Source organism: Enoplosus armatus, chromosome 24 (assembly GCF_043641665.1).
Source record: "Enoplosus armatus isolate fEnoArm2 chromosome 24, fEnoArm2.hap1, whole genome shotgun sequence".
NCBI classification, from domain to species: domain Eukaryota; kingdom Metazoa; phylum Chordata; class Actinopteri; order Centrarchiformes; family Enoplosidae; genus Enoplosus; species Enoplosus armatus.
Window position 1 is genome coordinate 3,574,490 of NC_092203.1, and position 18,479 is coordinate 3,592,968.

Sequence of the window (18,479 nt, forward strand, 5' to 3'; positions counted from 1 at the left end):
ACCCATCTGAGGTTGTTCTCTGTTTTTAAGAGCTCAGGGGGTTCAGGACCTAACTTGTTTCTATGGCGTTACACATGCAGACAGACAGATCTCTTACTGAAAAAGGGATCACCAAGGGGCATTACTGTATTGTTTGTGAAAGACAGTAAACACCAACAACAAAGCAAAACTTGAATTTGTGCAGTTACACTACCTCTAAATCTGCAATGTTTTCAGTAGAAACCTTTGAGTAAGAATCTATAACATTGGTTTAATTTCTAAAGGCTGCTGCATAAAGTGCATGCATCTTGCAAATATTTGTTTTCATTGTTTTTCAAAACCAACAAAAAGAGCACGGTCTGCTTACTATATTTTTCTGGAGATTTTAATCATTATATCATAAGGAGTTTGCTCAGTTGTCATGGAGATGGATTTACGTGTGAGCTCAGGGGCTGTTTGTTCATAGGACTTCCTGCCTGTGCTGGCTTCTAAATTAAGCTTAAGTTAAACTTGATGAAGGCGGGATGTGGTTGAAAGCTCCAGAAAATGCCAGCTAGTGGGCCTTGAGTTGGGATTATTTAGTCAAATGTAGCATTTTGTTGACGCCAGTGACCGGGATGTTACCTGTGACAAGTGTAAACATGCAACACGGTTATGGATTCTTGTTTGTGTTGTCATGCTAACTTGTAGAAAAGTGTTACAGTCTCACTTTAAGGCTTTCAAATATAATAACAGAGACATCAACATTATATAGCTTCAGAATGTCTATTTTATCTGTGCTACAACTGTGGCTGTGATTGATGAAGTCTTGTTCGAGCAGATAGGCCTACTGCCAATCTCTTCTCCTTGGCCTATTTCTGCTGCCTTTAATCATTAACATTTAAAGAAAAAGAACTACGCTACGCTTTAAATATAACTCATTTGATGTAACTTTGGAATTATTTACATTTCTGTGACAGGCCACCCATATGTCTTTGAGAGACAGAGGCATGTATAATGTTTTCATGATTTGAAACATCATGGAAAGCAGGTCGCGGTGGTTCAGTGGTAAAAGTGAGCTTTGGCTCCACCCAGTGGCCCAGTTTGTCGCTATTTTTGTGTGCATTTGCGTCATCACGCTTGCTCAATCCGTAGAAATCCGTGATCAGCCCCCCCCCCAGCATCAAGGATCAAGGCAGCCAGTGTCAGACTGAAAGAGAGGATTCCGCCTTCAACATAAAACGCCCAGATAACAAGTTATCGCCTAACAGGAACAGTTCATCGAACAGTTACACCTGAAAAATATATTCTACAAAAAGGATCAGATCAATTACATTCAAACAGAATCTACCAAAGTGTAGTATTTTAACACTCAGTAACTCATTTTGAATAGTAGTAATAGTTTTGTAGTATTTCTTTTATTTTGAAATACTTGATCGGAAGTGTGAGGTTTCAGGAGGAACTTGACTGTGTTGGTCAACGCTTTGCCAACAACGGTGTTTTTCTAAGCGAGTGCCCTGTAGATAGCAGCCATTTCTGTCACCGCTCGGCGTCCTGCATTCAGCGTTGTTTGGGAGAAGTGTCTCCTGGCCGGAACGCAGACGGAGGAGCAACAACAAGTTAGACTTCCTCCTCATTTTCTCGGCTGGCTTGCCTGCCAGCTGAATCTCGCCGGGATGGATCCAGCAAGCCGATACCAAGTGGTGAGTGTGGACAGGCGAGATCAAAACACCGTTTGATAGCTCGGCCTGTCTGTCACGGGAAACGAGGCCTTGCTACAATTCCGGCGTTGCTAAATGTTTTCTTGATAAATCACGTATACGCGAAAGTCAACCCCTGTTTATTGGCTTCTGAGTGGTTACGTCTGTTGTGTTGTGGCTGGATTTATTTCCTCGAATTGTCGTTGCTGTGGCAGCTTCCGCATCGGCTAGGCAACCGTTAGCTAGCCAAGATTTCGTCTTGTAGGCCTCGAAAAGTTCACGTCCTTTTATAAACGGTGTTGCACACTTTGATAAACCTTCTCTTAGGTACATTTACCTGCTGACTATTCCACCTGGTTACGCGGCTGCTGACGAGCTCAGCTTCGAGTTCGTGTTAGCTAGCAGCGGAATTGATTAGCTAGCTAATATCTGTTGTGGTTTAAAGGGACTTTTTGGAGCCTCTTAACCAAATGATATTATAATTTAAGATTAGCAAACACCCCTGTGAAGTATTCAAGTCCAAAGGGCTAGTAAGAGGCCCGTGAAGGGAATTAAACTATGAACTCGTATCATAAGAAGTAACTTTTCCAAGGTATGACTTGTGTCTCCTAGCAGTAAGTCTTATTGAGAAATTAGGAGTTTTTCATGGCAGTGAAATGTGTGTTCCCAGTCCGAGTCCGCAGCAATCTGGGTGTTGAATTTCGAAAAGATGTGGTGAATGTTTGGGTTGATCGACATCAAACATGTGGAGGTTTATTGCCGTTCTGAAAGCGTTGCCAGGCACGTGAAGTAACACCAGTGGCTGAGAAGTTTTGGGGAAAAACAGTTCTGGCCACTTTTTGAGATAAAGCCCGCTTTGTGCTCGGATGCCTGTGGTTCCGGGTATGTGAGTGATAATCCCACAGGATTTGGTGCGAGCCAAAGCAAATGAGTGTTGTGCTCTAACTTTTCAACCGTGAGCAAAGTGCAGATTTCAACAATAACCCAGTTTTCCAACACAGCACACGTTAATCAACCTCTGGACAGCAGACTCTTGAGGACACTGCACAGCTCAGCCGATTCAGGCCAAACTGGTAAAAGTGATCTGATGTTGTGGCTTGCAGACAGCCCCATCTTCATGTCATTGTGCCTACGCTTACACACTTTTCATTCCTCCCCACATTTTGCCCTCCAGCTGTCTCTTTCCTCTCGAAATCATTCTCAGATTTCTGCAAGCATGGGGCTCTGCTGCTCTGAGCGGGCCTGCATGACTTTTGGGTATATTTGGACACACACGAGGAGGCTTGTGGCTATGTTGTGAAGATTTTATGTAATCCCCTGTGCGCGGGGGTGCGTTATGCTTTGTCCTTGATTCTGAGCCAGTTGTCAGCCACTCATTCACTCGCTGCCTTGCACATCGACCTGGTGGATTGATTATTTTTTGTTGTTGAGAAGTTTATCTGCAGTGGTGAAATACAAATTTCTTTCTTATTTATGACTGTATTTCTCTTTTCAGCTTCATGTAGTTAGTGAAGCTCTCCTGTTATTAGTCATCTGAGGCTGGTCTGATGTCAGTTGTTATTACAAAGGGTGTTTCCCTGTTTCCGGTGGTGTCATACCACATCAAGAATCTTGATGTCATGGAAAATGTTGAAAATAATTTTTGGTTTGGTGAACTCCCCACTTAAACATACTTATAATGCTGATAATTAGAATTCAGAAGTACCATATAAATAAATAAATCGGTTTCAACCTACTGGCAGTCACATTTAAAACCTAAAACTAAAATTGCCTGCAGCGGTTAGGCACCACCACATCAACCTTTTCAGATACCGTCCTTATCTCACAAACTGCAAACTCGATGGAGGTATTTGACTGACAGAAGGGTTGTGATGTTTGATGTGTCAACACAAGTCAACAGCCTTTTCACTCACGCTGTTCAGCCGTGGACAAGTTGAACTGGCTCAGCCACGTTAGCTGTGTAACACACGATTAGTCTGTGGTTGTTGTGTAGCATTATCCTCAAGGTGAGATGCCACAGCCGTATGTGTGCTGCTAGTTTTTACCTGATGGTATAGGATTAAAAAGCAAGAAGATGTGTTTTGTCATGGTCGGTATCAGCTTCACTGTCATTATAGAGCACAAGATGGCACAGTGGATTGTTGTTGGGTTTAAGTGAACTCTCTCAAAGGCACCCTGATGGAAGTCACAGAGAAGGCGAGGAGGAATCACTCCCTCACTTTGTCCACCCCCGTCCGTAACCGCCATGTTCCCATCGCCCCTCTGTAATTTCAGAAGGCGTTTGGCGCTCTGGTCGATGAAAATGAATGTACTTAAGTTTGTAACCGACTCTGTCAGCTGTAGCGGGGACGCTCATTAACTGATTACATGTGTATCACTTTTCGGGAGACCTTCCTGTGTTGACATACGTAGTCTCTGTCAAACATTCTGCTGAGGGCAAACCACCCAGCAGACATATGTACGATGCCAGTCATTTTGTTCCGGCACACGCTTCCAAATAGCAGTTAAAGTCGCCACCCCTGTGGCTGCTTCATAATAAAAGCGACCCTATGTTTTTTGTTGTTACTGAATTTAAATACATTGAACAAATGCCTAATATCCAGATTATACAATAGAATACAAACGACTGATGGAGGCAGTGGGGTAAAAATCTTTTCTGGTTTTGACGTTTTATAATTTCTTTTTCTTAAGACAATTAGCCAGATATTTGGAATAGAAGTTGTCCTTTTGTAGCATTATACCTGGGTCAAATCCCAGATAAACTTATGACACGGGGTGAACACCTTCCATTGAAATATGGAAGTGCAAGTGAAATAACCTGTCTGAAGACACTGACCTTCCTCTTAAGACTGAGATATGAATAATATGTAAAATACTGGAATAAAATGTGCCATATACTCTATATGTGCCTATAAGATGTAGCCCATTACATACTGTGTGTCACTGAAAGTTGTTCCTGTTCAAATATTGTGTTGTGCCCATGTCAACCCACTCATTCAGCTCTGCCCGGACCACATTTTGTGCCGACAAACAAAAACAGATTGTGCAAAGCTCATTCCCTTACATAATGGCTGCCTGATGTCGGTGCTGCTATCAGAAAACAGTACTGATGTGCGACTATAAAACACTGAGCCGAAATCCCCCAAATGCAGCCAATGAATACCAACTTTACGGCTGCTGCTTTCTGGTTGGTTGAGAATCATCTACGGTCACATAATCCGGTCAGCTAAGGTCCGTATTTTGTGATTTTCTTTACACAGTCGTACTTTTTCTTAGATTTTAGAAAGAGATTGATGCCAGTTTTAGAAATTTGGAACTGTGTGAACATCCCCTCAAGCAGCCATGCTTTTTGGCTGACTGATCAGCTGATCTGCTTGTGCCCACTCCTCTAAACTCCCCCCCCCCCCGGTCCCATCCCCTTCTCCAGTTGCACAATGAGGATGACTGCTCGGAGGCCTCGACCAGCGAGCAGCAGCCGTGCACGTCTGCCACAGCCCAGGCCGGTACGTCCGGCCAGGAACAGAGCCAGGCCCAGGCTGGCCCGGCGCCTGCCCCAGAAGCAGGGGAAGCATCGGGGTCGAGGACTCAGGGGGAGGCAGAGGCGCCTCCACCTCCTTACGCCTCCATTGACCTGGGAGCAACCGCTGCAGCACCCGGTATGTATAGAAAGAATCTGATTTGAGGATCCACTTTGTCTACTGCTAATAGTCCCTTTTCCTTTTTAAATGTACATTTTCTAAGCAGCAACTTTATTTTTCCAAAGTGTGGTTGCATGCGTCCTGAAATAGCAGCAGCAGCAGTTTTCTGGCAGTTTTGCGGAGTGTCTTTACTCATGAGTCAGTGTTAATTTCCATGACAGCATTACCACATTACTGGCAGCTGCTGAGCCAGATACTGCATGCGGTTCCCCTTTCTTTCCTTTGTAACCGAGCCTCCTCCTTCTCCATCGGTCCTGCAGAGACTAGTTTCCGAAGTGACTTCCCAGTGCCTCCGCCCTACAGCGTCGCCACCTCACTGCCCACGTATGACGAAGCGGAGAAGGCCAAAGCGGCCGCCATGGCTACCTCCACCGTGGAGGTGATGCCACGGGTGAGAACGACCGCTCACACACACACACACACAAACACTTATCCTTGATTCTTGAATTCCTAAGTCTCCTCTTGTCCTTCCGTGGGAGCGTTACAGATTCAGACCTGGGTTACATAATATTTACAAGCTATTCTTGCATGTCCTGTGTCCTTTTATTTACATGGGTGGGGTTTACATCCAAGCGTGCTACATCTAAACCACCACACCCTCTTGACACATGTAGATGTTTTTTTTATCATGTCAGAATTTTATAATCTAAGTAAATGAGAGAAAAACAAGTACATTTGCTGAAGGCTTTTGATGGGGAAGTTTCCTCTATTTGTTCTACCAGAATTGGTAGAACACCCCTCTTACGTGCTGAACTACATATTATGACCTTAAGAGTGCTGGACAGCAGCTATTGGTCGCAGCACACTGAGTCCTTTTCAGACTTGACTCAGCATTTATCAAGAGGGAGGTCAAACATCATCTGTTGACTTTGTGCAGTAGGTGTGTCTGTTACTTAAACCAAACTTCTGTTATATCTACATGTGGTTTGTTTGCTTGTGTGTGTGTGTGTGTGTGTGTGTCCATGTCTTAGGATGATGAATTCCCTCCCAGAGATGACTTCAGCGACGCTGATCAGCTTCGAGTTGGGAACGATGGAATCTTCATGTTGGCCTTTTTCAGTAAGCCAGCCTCATGTTTTGTGTTACACGTTTGTCAGCAGGAGATTAAGACGCGCTCCTGAACAACGTTTGCTAACGTGTCAAACGTTGATAAGCAAGCTGGAGTCATGGCCAAAGGCCCTGAGTGACGGATCATGTGTTAATCTGTCAACGTATGACATTTTATTTCAACGTCAAGTTAACGTCCGACAAATCTGGTGTCATTCAAATACACCCTGTAAAGGTCTATAGCGCATCATAACGTCAACATCTTGTGTTTTCCTTTCCTGTTATTAATCCTAATCTGCCATCCGTCTCTGAAAGTCGCTCTGTTGTTGTTGTTGTTGTTGTTGTGGAGCAAAATGACCGTGTTTGTCCCTCCAGTGGCCTTCCTGTTCAACTGGATCGGGTTCTGCCTGTCCTTCTGTCTGACCAACACCATCGCAGGACGCTACGGAGCCATCTGCGGCTTCGGACTTTCCCTAATCAAGTGGATTCTTATTGTCAGGGTCTGTTGTTTTTTGGTTTTCTTTTAATATCTGTGCTGAGTTTAGTTGGTGTTTTTCAGGAAATTACGTTTTAAAAAAGTGACTATTTTGAGGACACCGGGTAACACTGGCTCCTACAAACAGTGTAGTATTATGGCTACTTTGTAATACTCATATCTAGTGTATTAACTGAAAGTGACGTATGTCTCTGTTTCCAGTTCTCCGACTACTTCACTGGCTACTTCAACGGTCAATACTGGCTCTGGTGGATCTTCCTGTTGCTCGGTGAGTATTTTACTGTGTTAAATGGGTCGGAACGTTTGTAATCCTTAATCTTCTTAGTCCTTAATCTTGCATTATTTTGCTGGAGATCTGTGCTGTGAAGTGAACCTTCCTGTCCCTCCACAGGCCTCCTGCTGTTCTTCAGGGGTTTCGTCAACTACCTTAAAGTCCGCAACATGTCAGAGAATATGGCCACCTCTCATAGAACACGCCTCTTCTTCCTCTACTAAAGACTAAGGTCAGATCTCTTCTGACGATCTAAAGAAGACATCACCGTATCGCCGCTTGCCCTGATGATTTTATTTGTCTTCCCACAGGTTTCCACAGCATCACCATTCCTTTCCAATGTGAAGTTCCTTCCCTCCCCCTCGAATGACCTGACCAAGGAGCCTTGCAGTGAAGAGAGGAGTCGGGGAAGGGATGAAGGAAAGAAGTACAGAGAAAGTGTTACCAGGCTCATTAAAAGCATAACACGACTCACTCTGAAGGCTCCACTTCTGAACCGAGCCAAAAAAAAAAACAACCCAAGTCTTTGATGATCAGCTCCCTCTTCCCTGGCTTTGTTTTTGTTTTTCATTTTCCTTTGATTCAAAGCTCTTAACGCAGTCTGCACTAGGATCGCGTGAATAAACCGGTCTCACGCGTGCGTCAAGTCTCTCAAAAATAGGAGCGCTTTTGAGATGCATGACCTCAAGTTACCCGAGGCACATTCAGCCGACGCTTTGCATGGAGGGCGTTGCTCTAAAACGAGACACTAGAAACACTAAGTGAAAGCACAATGAAGCTGTTTCAGTCAAGCGATGTCTTAAACGTAGGAAAAACCTAGAGATAGAAGGAAGCTAAGTTACTGTAGCTCCTGTGCTATGATATGGCTTTACCTGAGTAAACAAACAGTGTTATCAGCTTATGATTGAATGACAAAACCTCTATGTCTATAAAGTTGCATTTGGAATTTAAAAATAGAACATATGTAGGAAGTGGAAACCTATTTCAAACCTTCTATAATCGTATGTCCCCTCCGACGTTTTGCGACAAAGATCTTGTAAGGATTTCCTCCTGAGTGCGGCCTTTTGTAGATCCGTATGTTTCGTTTTAGTTTTGCCATTCCACCTTTTTAAGTTGAGGTGTTTTGCTTTAACCGCGATGTAGCATTTTTCTTGCCTGGGTCCAGACCTTTGAATCCGCCCACTCCACTGAGTTGACTGATTCTGGTCTGGCATCGTGACACGAAACAACGGTTTCTCGGTTTAAAAAGTGATTATCCAATGAGCGCCGCGGGCGGGACTAACACCGCCGCCATGCTGTTGTCCAGATTCCGATGGATACGTTGGTCTCTTGTCATTGGTTAGGGAAAATCAGTCCCGCTGTAGTTGACGGTGTATCCTACTAACATCTCAGCCTCTCCGGCCCCTAAAACAAATTTAGAAGCCAAGATGGAAAGATGTTTGATTTCATCAACCTTCTGCTTTACTGTGATCAGCTGTAAATATGTCTTAATGTCCAATTAATTCTGAGACAACCAATCAGTCATATTTGGACTTTGGATGAACCATCTGAATCTCCAGAAATAGCCCCCCCTCCCCCTTCTTTGCCTTTTAATAATAATTGTCACCTGACCTATGCAGTAAAAACATTTCTATCATGACATTTTCAGAGGAGGCGGGCTACATTTCCAGCTCTGGTTCGTATTTTTTCTGTTTGAATCAAAGAAAAATGAAAAAAAAGAAGAAGTTCCAAATACGCCTGCTTAACTACCAAAACCGGAACGTAATCATCTGTTGTTAACCTGGGGGTTCAGTTTATCCAACAAGTCTGGCAGAACAGTACCTGTAAGCTACCGAGGAGCGCAGCTAATCCGTGGAGGCTCCTTGGAGAAATCAGTGGGGTTTTTTTTTTTTCCCTTTTTTGTTTTTTGATGAAGTGAGGTGCTAATTGAACAAGCTGCACAGACAAAAGTAAGTGTGTGTGTGCTGTACACACTTGTCAACAACTTATTTTAATTACCAGTAAATTGGAGGAAAATGCAACGCAATAAAACTAATTCAAATGTGGCTGGTTCTGCATGTCCTGCATGACTTAGAGAAACCCAGCACATGGTTCCCTCACTGGGATTTTCTTGATGATTAGATTCCAAAAAAATGTTTGTTTTTTTTCCTTTTTCTTTTGCTGGAGCTTTTGGTGATGTAGCTCCTATTGGGAAGGCGGCTTCTGTGTCGAGAAAAACGCCTCTCTTTTTTTTTTTTTTTTAAATACCGTGACTAACTGAGAGCAATGCAATTAGATGTGTAACAGTGATGAAGTCGGGGGGGGGGTGGTTACTGGAGTACACGGCATGAAAATGGAGCCCGACTGGACAAAGAAAAACATGCTTTTTTTTTTAAAATTCTTTTTGCCATCCAGAAAATGAAATGTATATACCAGCTTATGCCAATTCATAATGTTTGCACTTTGAAGAACTTCTGTACAGTATGATTTGTGAATCTGCTTAACTTGGTGTGGTGGGTAGAGAGAAGAGGAAGAGAGGAGGAAAGTTGTCTTAGCCATCCAAGTTTTTAACTGGAATTCTTAGTCATCCCAAATGGATCATTTGCCTTTTGCACTTTTTCTTTTTTTTTTCAAAATGATAATATTGTTAATGTGTGTCTTGTTTCATCGCTTTTAGCCTAAACTGTGACAGCTTAAGTATTGCCCAACTTTATTTTGTTTTGTTTTTAATGCTTTTAGTTGTTTCTTTTGACTGGTCATATCCCACTAAAGCCTCTTTCAGCAATATCAACATAGTAAAGCTCTGCTGCCGCATGATCGATCCACCGGAACCAGCGGGGGTAAATATTAGGATGAAGTAGGTCTGGGCGATAGAACCACAGCGATAGACACGTCAGCAACAGCAATAAGGAAGTAGTTTGACACAGTGTTCATTTAAACGCATTAAAGCACAACCTAATACGCCCCGGTTCCTAAACAGCCAATCGTATCCCTTGATGACGGAGCAAACAGGTGTGTTGTTCGGTTGCATCATCGACGTGCGACACACCAACAGAAACAGCGTGGAGCACTGGTGAGTAAATGCAACCCTTTTTCCTCCTGGCGTTTGTTAAAAACGGGTCTTTAAAAATGAGCTATCGATCATAAAAACAAAAACAAAAGTGAAACATTGTGTCTTGATAAAATGTTCAGCTTTATATCGCCCAGCCCTACTAATAATACTCCCGTACAAATACGTTTCTTTCTTTGTAAATAAATGAAGAAAAAAATGAGACGGCAGCCAAGTAATTGTTGTCGTTGTCCAAGATGGTCCTCGTAACATCTTCTGAAACCGTTGTTATGCATTTATCGTAACTGGAATTACATCGACAGATCATGTCTTGCAAAAAAAAAAAAAAAAAAGCCAATAAAGTTCAAAAGCCTGCCAAATTATGTTGTATGGATTCTGTTTTGATTCCGTTTTTTTTTTAAGCCACCCAGATGAGCTTCTGCTATCATTTAAAGTAGAACGTGAAGAAGTGAATTATGGGAAAGAGAAGATGATAAAACCGCGGCTCTGCAAAACGGAAAAAAACACACTGTGGTTTGCTCTTTTTCACCAACTGTGATCAAAGGTCCACATTTCTTCAAATTGTTCATATTATCGCTTCTAAAGGTGTAGTAGACATAAACAAGTGATTTTGTTTTGCATTAATGCAATATCAGAGATATTAGTTTGTATTCAGTGAGTCCACTAGATGGCGCCAAATACTGCTCCTGTAGTGGTTCCTTTAGGGTGTTTGGGTCAAAACATCAGTGTCTTCCTCCAACTCCTAACTCAAGCATATGATGTATGTGTCTTTGGCTTCCTGTTAACTTCGTTGCTCATCCTTTCCAACACGTCAGGAAACTCATGGGTCATCTTTAGTCAAACTGCTCAAAATAACATTTAGGTTAGGCCAATCAGTAAGCACTAGGATGTTATATACATATGATTGTTCCAATATGTGAAGTAGTGTTTAGTTATATCAGCCATTTATTAGGCAAAGGCTGTTCATTCATACTTGTTGACCGGGATAAGCCAGTTTACCTGCTGTTACTGTGGCATTCCTGAGGGTGGCAGCAGAGGGCCATTTATGAATTAATGAATTTAAAAAAAGGCTATGGCCATTTAGAGAACATACATACATGCTTTTTTAATGATTTCGGACAGACATACTGACTTAGCCTTGGCTCCTTCTGTCACAATGTCTGGAAAAATGCTTCAAAAAGAAATTTCCCTGTTGTTGATCCTGACCTGCCTGCAGGAAGTGAAGGCTTCACATTTCGCTAACCCTTTCTGAATATATATCACAGGTTCAGTGTGTTTCAGAATCAGAAATACTTTATTGATCCCGGATGGAGACCTGACACTGATAGGGGACAGAGGAGCCACGCTCAGCGGGGGACAGAAAGCTCGAGTCAACCTGGCGAGGTGAGAGGACAGTTCCACGTTATATTCTACTGCAAACCAGTCAGCCACCCTCTCTGAGTTGCATTGACTTTAAGCTGGCTAGAACACATTAAAAACAAAAGTAACCAAAGTACTTTACAAAGAAGTTGAACAAATATAAAAGTGGATAATTGAAATGAATATATTTTTCATATTTATGTCAAAATACAACCCCCCCCCCCCCCATTGAAAGGCCAGAAGTTACACTCTTCCTCCTTGGATAATACAGTCCCACAGACGTTTTGTAACAACCTTAAGGGGGGAGAGAAAGGCATAAACAGACAGTCTCAGTATATAACAGTATATGTATTAGTACTAACAGCAACGCGGTCTTCACTCCATGTATCTGGTGCATCTGCGGCCTGCTGAAGAACAAGCCTAGTATCAACCGACGAGACCAAATCTAACGGGAGGACGTTCGTGTCACTTTTATTGGACAGTGTGTGACATGTCCTCTAGCACCACCTTGTGGTGAAATTACTGGTACTGTTTGTAGAAAAGCAGAATAGGACAAAGTGTTGCTCCTTGCAACTACATAATGAGCATTACAGCCTGTTCAGGTCACTAGTTGGACAACAGACTGTTGCATCCTGAAATGTTTTAACCATAACCATAAACTTTGAAACAAAGTGTGTATACATGATGAGACAGCGTTCAGGTGTTGGCAGTGGTGTGTAAACACAAACGCAGATGTCCTAACTGCACTCGGTCAAAGATAGAGACCAGTTACCGGTTGGTACATCCTTTCCCCTCTCTTATCTGTTCCTCTAACCCGCAAACTGCAGGTATCAGAAGATTACAACTTAATTTCATGTAACTGCCACTAATTGAAATCAATATGATTAAAGTTAATATTAATTCCTGTTTATCGGCCATGAGTAGAATACACACCAGCAGTACAAGGCAACAGAAACAGAGCGTGAATATTGAACTTAACATTCATCAGAACCAAACACAACTCCAAATGAATGACAACATTGCTCTGTGACTGCTGAATGTGTAAATGAGCAACTGTTTCCAAACAAGTTGTTGTCTCTGCTGCCCTCAAGTGGCCAAAACCAGTTATTGCAGGTCTGAGCGACATAAACAACAAGACTTTAGACAAAGTTTAATTTAGCAGTGATCCTTGAGGAATGCTTTTATGTCCCTGTTATTTCACTTACTGGAAGGTCATACAATTAATCTTAATCAAAGAAAGTTGGAAAAATATATAATTTAAATGATATATGGAAAAATACAAAAGGCTACTGTGCAGAAACCCAGTAAAATACAGAGCCTCAATGCAACATGGATCAAGTAGTTTCAGTGAAAAGAGGACAGTTCCACAGTTCCTCAAGTGAGTGCGCTACTGGCTGCCACAGGCTAGCACTAGCACTGTGTGGAGGACATTCAAACTGTCTTTCATAGTAGAATGGCAGCCATCGAGTCCAAAGTGGAGGGGGTTTTCATTTGCAATCTTCAACCTCACCACTAGATGTCACTGATTCTTCAAGACTGAGAAACAAATGAATGCAGAGGAGGAGGTCATTGATGTAATGTAATGGTTACTTCCTCACCAGGACATGCTGGCGTTCCTGTACCACGAAGGTTCATGGACGCGGCTCGGGCCGCCAGGGAGCTGCGGGACTCTCTGGACGCCAGACAGTTTCAACTTCCTCTGACGAGAGACCACGTCTTTATCATCGCCGGAGTCTTTAAGGTGGGACAGAACGCGCGTGTGTGTCTGTTTTAGTTCAAGTTAGATTTGAAAACATCCCCTTAGGTGTCACTGTGTTAGTTACCTTACTGACCCACATCTGTAAGCACAAAAGCTAAAGCAAGTGAACACTCATCCAATTCAATGTACAGTTAGGCCCAGAAATATTTGGACAGTGACACAAGTTTTGTTATTTTAGCTGTTTACGAAAACATATTCAGGATACAGTCATATAATCAATATAGGCTTAAAGTGCAGACTCTCAGCTGTAATTTGAGAGTATTTACATCCAAATTGGAGGAAGGGTTTTGGAATTGCAGCTCTTTAATTTGCAGCCGCCTCTTTTTCAAGGGACCATGGTCACTAGTGTTTATTGATGATGCGACAGAAGACAGAAGCAGCCGGATGAATTCTGAAGTGTATAGGGATATACTTTCTGCTCAGATTCAGCCAAATGCAGCAAAGTTGATTGGACGGCGCTTCACAGTACAGATGGACAACGACCCAAAACATTCAATTTAGTTTTTTTATTGTGAGCGCTACATTTTCAGACAGACATCATCTTGGTGTGATTTCCTGATGTTGCGCATGTTTTCAGGATTTTTTGCGCAGCATCCCGGGCAGCTTGTTGTGTTGTGAGCTGCATGAAGAATGGATGGACGTGCTGGAGGAGGAAGAGCAAGTGCAGGACATACAGAGGTAACATGCACATACCAAGTCGTGACTTTCCAGAGGCAGCATTTGTTGTCTAAAGACTAATCCACCATTTTCTCCTGTCTTTCTGCAGGATGATTGGTCGTCTGCCCAAAGAAAACGCCCTGCTGCTACGCTACCTGTTGGCCATGCTGCTCGGTGTCCAGGGCAACGCCCACGAGAACCAGATGACAAGCTTCAATTTGTCAGTGTGCATCGCTCCCAGCATGCTTTGGCCTCCCGGAGCGCCCGGTAGCCCTGAGGTGGAGGGAGAAGGGACTAAGAGGGTGAGAGAGGAGAACCTCAGGGGACCTCAACCTTTTTCCTAGAATAGAACTGGCCCTGCCACAGTAGCTCAGGAACAAAGAGAAGTTTGTACGTTTTGTCTGCAGGCCATAAGAAACACTGAAAATACAGACAGGCTTTACCTCATAACCCCTTGCTGGCCTGGGATCAGGACAACTTCCACTAATCTCTGATTTTGACATAGAACATGTCAAATGTTGAGCTGGTTTAACTGTCAACTGATTGTTATTTTTGGAACAAGATCTTTGTGTTAACGAGTGTATTGTGACGCCTCTAAATCGTGCCAAGCATTTCTAATAGGAATGTCTCAAAGCAGCTTTGCAGAAAGGCGATGAAGCATTGTAACACAAGTAGCCTTGAAAAGTTTGGACACTTCAGGACAATGAACATTGCGAATTGCGATAACAATGGTCACACTGTTATAACTGAAACTCAGTTTGTTACACGAGTTAAATCTCAGGTCCCTCTCCTCCTCTGGTCTGCTGCAGGTTTGTGAGCTGGTGAAGTTTATGATTGAACACTGTCAGCAGATCCTGGGGGAGGATCCCTCCTCCCTGTTTGGAGGACCGCCACAAAGACTCAACACAGATGAGATGGGATCAGGTACAGAAACGCGAATGTTTTGTTCAAGTCAAGAGAGATGCAGGTTTTTAAAGTCTTTTATTGGAGAGGGATTACATACAGTGCGTCCGGAAAGTATTCATCCCGCTTCACTTTTTCCACAGTTTATGTTACAGCCTTATTCCAAAATGGATTAAATTCTTTTTTCCCCCTCAAAATTCTACATAATGATGCCATAATGACAACGTGAAAAATGTTTTTTAGACAATTTTGCAAATTTATTAAAAATAAAACACTCAAATATCGCATGTACATAAGTATTCACAGCCTTTGCTATGAAAAGGAAAGGCACACACCTGTCTATATAAGGTCCCACGGGGGAAGGGTACAGAAACATTTGTGCAGCATTGAAGGTCCCAAAGAGCACAGTGGTCTCCATCATTCGTAAATGGAAGAAGTTTGGAACCACCAGGACTCTTCCTAGAGCTGGCTGCCCAGAGGAGAAGGGCCTTGGTCAGGGAGGTGACCAAGAATGGTCACTCTGACAGAGCTCCAGCGTTCCTCTGTGGAGATGACAACCATCTCTGCAGCACTCCACCGATCGGGCCTTTATGGTAGCGTGGCCAGACGGTTCCATCAGACCATGAGAAACAAAATTCTCTGTTCTGATGAAACCAAGATTGAACTCTTTGGCCTGAAAGCCAAGCGTCATGTCTGGAGGAAACCAGGCACCGCTCATCACCTGGCCAACACCATCCCTACAGCGAAGCATGGCTGTGGGGATGTTTTTTCAGCGGCAGGAACTGGGAGACTAGTCAGGATCGAGGGAAAGATGAATGCAGCAAAGTCCAGAGAGATCCTTGACGAAAACCTGCTCCAGAGCACTCTGGACCTCAGACTGGGGCGAACCTTCCAACAGGACAACAACGCTGTGCACCGACGCTCCCCATCCAACCTCATTGAGCTTGAGAGGATGTGCAAAGAAGAATGGGAATAGAATGCGATATTTGAGTGTTTTACTTTTAATAAATTTGCAAAATGTGTTTTTTATTTCAGTATATCTTTAAAAGGTTAAATATTACATGAAGTGCGCGTCTGTCTCCCCTTTCCTTCTGCACCGTTAGACTCCTGGCTGGACCCTCTGACCGACTCCTCCTACGACAGTCTAGAGAACGAGTTGGACAACAGCAGCGGGGGGTCACCGGGCTTCTGCAGCAGACGGCACCTGAAACCCAAACCACTACAAGGCAGCCTGGACTCCATCCTCACATTCAGCGACTACGACCAGGACACGGACCCAGATATGCAGCAGGCCCAAACTGAGAGTCCGTGTGGTCTGAAGTTGTACCCACTGGGGAGAACCAGAGGCAGGAGACAAGACCCAGATCTCTCCCGCCCCGGCCAGGACGCACCGACTGTGGATACCTCCTCCACGCTGGACTCGTTGTCCCTGGACGGTCGCCACAGACGGCGGCAAGTTTCAGCCGTTTGCTTCAGGGTGCACCGATGGACTCACTGGTGAGGATGGTGATGGTGATGGTGAAGAAGGTCAGACCAGGAGGGGCGCAGCTGTGCAAGCGAGCTCCTCCAGCCTCTCCTCTACCCCCACCTCCCCTGCACCGACCCGCTCCTCCCTGGACTCTCTCGACTCCCTCGGCAGCGACCACACCTGGGCGACCCGACGGGGGCTTTACCCAACCAAGACACATCTCCCTTCCAGCTCTTCCTCCTCAACTGTTCCCTCCAAACCCTCCACCATGAGCTCTGTTTTGACCTCTGGTGGACATCCAGACCTGGGTACTTGTCCAAAGGGCTCCCCACTCAAAGACCCACTCAACTGGGGGACCTTGAAAGGCTGCATAGGCCTCCACCCAAACTCCTGGCTGAAGAAAGGCCGGAGGCTGTCACTAACCCAACAAGACAACTTGGAAAAGGAAGAAGAGGACAAGACTGGGGTGAGTAAATACTTTTTATTACAGCAGTGAAATTATGGTTCATCATTTAAGTTAATCATCTCAGTTAGTGGTAGTTATTTGCCAATTGACAAGTTTAATAATTGGTTGATCATATGAGTTATGTATATAAAGTAATGATGTCATACGCATTATTAAAACCTGGAAGGATAGTGGTGAACCATCATCTTTGAGGAAGAAATGTGGTCAGAACAAACTCTTGGATGATCGTGATCGGAGATCACTGAAGGGAACTCGAGGGATTGGGACTAAACAGCTGAGCCCTAAGAAAACCACTGATCAGTGAGGCTAATCGGAAAGATTGGATAAGGGTAAGAAGAGAGGCGGATGAAGTGATGCAGATGAAGTGATGCACCCATCATGCCTTGTGCCTACCTACCATACAAACCTGTGGGGGCAATGCCAGGATTCATTGGGCTCACATTGTGAATGAGTGGGTCAGGGGTTCAGGGAGCATGAGACATCATTGTCACACATGGATTGGCCACAGAGTCCAGACCTCAGCCCCATTGAGAATCTTTGGGATGTGCTGGAGAAGACTTTGCGCAGCGGTCCAACTCTCCCATCATCAATACAAGATCTTGGTGGAAAATGAATGCAACTCTGGACGAAAGCAAATGTGTGCTTCATCATGGAAAAATGGGTTAGTTAGGGTTTGACAAGGGCATCTCCAAAACTGCAGGTCTTGAGGGGTGCAGTGGTCCAACCGGCGACAGGGTTATGGGACGGTCCGATCCAACAGAGCCACTGTAGCTCAAATTGCCAAAGAAGTTAATGCTAGAACACAGTTTGAGTTTGCATTTGATTGAATAATAAAAGGTAACTAATAAGCTTGAACAGCCCTGTTGTTCTTGCAACATAGATCCACAAGGGAGACACTAGTGAAAAAGCAGTTAGTAAGTGATCCAGAGACAAGTGGGATTCGAACACACATGCTGGTACTTGACAGACACCAACAGACTACACTACACCATGTCCCCTTCACATTTTTACTAGTTCTCTGGGCGTATTTATCCTTACATTTTGGGTAGACTGAGCTAATGAGCTCAAACAAGCTGCTTTACACAAGGGAAGAGGCTAGTAGCAGGGCGCTAGTAGCAGGGCTTTTGTGGCTGGTTGCAGGGCGCTAGTTGCAGGGCGCTAGTAGCAGGGCGCTAGTTGCAGGGCTTTTGTGGCTGGTTGCAGGGCGCTAGTAGCAGGGCTTTTGTGGCTGGTTGCAGGGCGCTAGTTGCAGGGCTTTTGTGGCTGGTTGCAGGGCGCTAGTAGCAGGGCGCTAGTAGCAGGGCGCTAGTTGCAGGGCGCTAGTTGCAGGGCTTTTGTGGCTGGTTGCAGGGCGCTAGTAGCAGGGCGCTAGTTGCAGGGCTTTTGTGGCTGGTTGCAGGGCGCTAGTAGCAGGGCGCTAGTAGCAGGGCGCTGGTAGCAGGGCGCTGGTTGCAGGGCGCTAGTTGCAGGGCGCTAGTTGCAGGGCGCTGGTAGCAGGGCGCTAGTAGCAGGGCGCTAGTAGCAGGGCGCTGGTTGCAGGGCGCTAGTTGCAGGGCGCTGGTTGCAGGGCGCTAGTAGCAGGGCGCTGGTTGCAGGGCGCTAGTTGCAGGGCGCTGGTTGCAGGGCGCTAGTAGCAGGGCGCTAGTTG

The 18,479-nt window shown here is 44.5% G+C and overlaps 1 protein-coding gene across 2 annotated transcripts; it reads left to right on the plus strand.

Moving 5' to 3' along the window:
- Window positions 1-1,504: 1,504 nt before the first annotated feature.
- Window positions 1,505-10,581, plus strand: ndfip2 (Nedd4 family interacting protein 2). Of its 2 annotated transcripts, none has more exons than XM_070930528.1 (8): window positions 1,505-1,661; window positions 5,086-5,314; window positions 5,617-5,747; window positions 6,328-6,415; window positions 6,779-6,903; window positions 7,101-7,167; window positions 7,291-7,402; window positions 7,482-10,581. In XM_070930528.1, the coding sequence occupies exons 1-7, from the start codon at window positions 1,635-1,637 to the stop codon at window positions 7,392-7,394; spliced, it is 771 nt and encodes a 256-aa protein (XP_070786629.1). In that variant the 5' UTR covers window positions 1,505-1,634; the 3' UTR covers window positions 7,395-7,402; window positions 7,482-10,581. The 2 variants fall into 2 exon arrangements, with proteins under 2 accessions (XP_070786629.1, XP_070786630.1); XM_070930529.1 differs by having other exon boundaries at window positions 7,492-10,581.
- Window positions 10,582-18,479: the final 7,898 nt, after the last annotated feature.

Excerpts from the sequence above, each read along its gene's own strand:
- ndfip2 (XM_070930528.1), top strand. The coding sequence starts at position 1,635 with ATGGATCCAGCAAGCCGATACCAAGTG. Across the intron at positions 5,315-5,616 it reads AGCAACCGCTGCAGCACCCG|AGACTAGTTTCCGAAGTGAC; the intron begins GTATGTATAGAA and ends TCGGTCCTGCAG. Across the intron at positions 6,904-7,100 it reads AGTGGATTCTTATTGTCAGG|TTCTCCGACTACTTCACTGG; the intron begins GTCTGTTGTTTT and ends CTCTGTTTCCAG.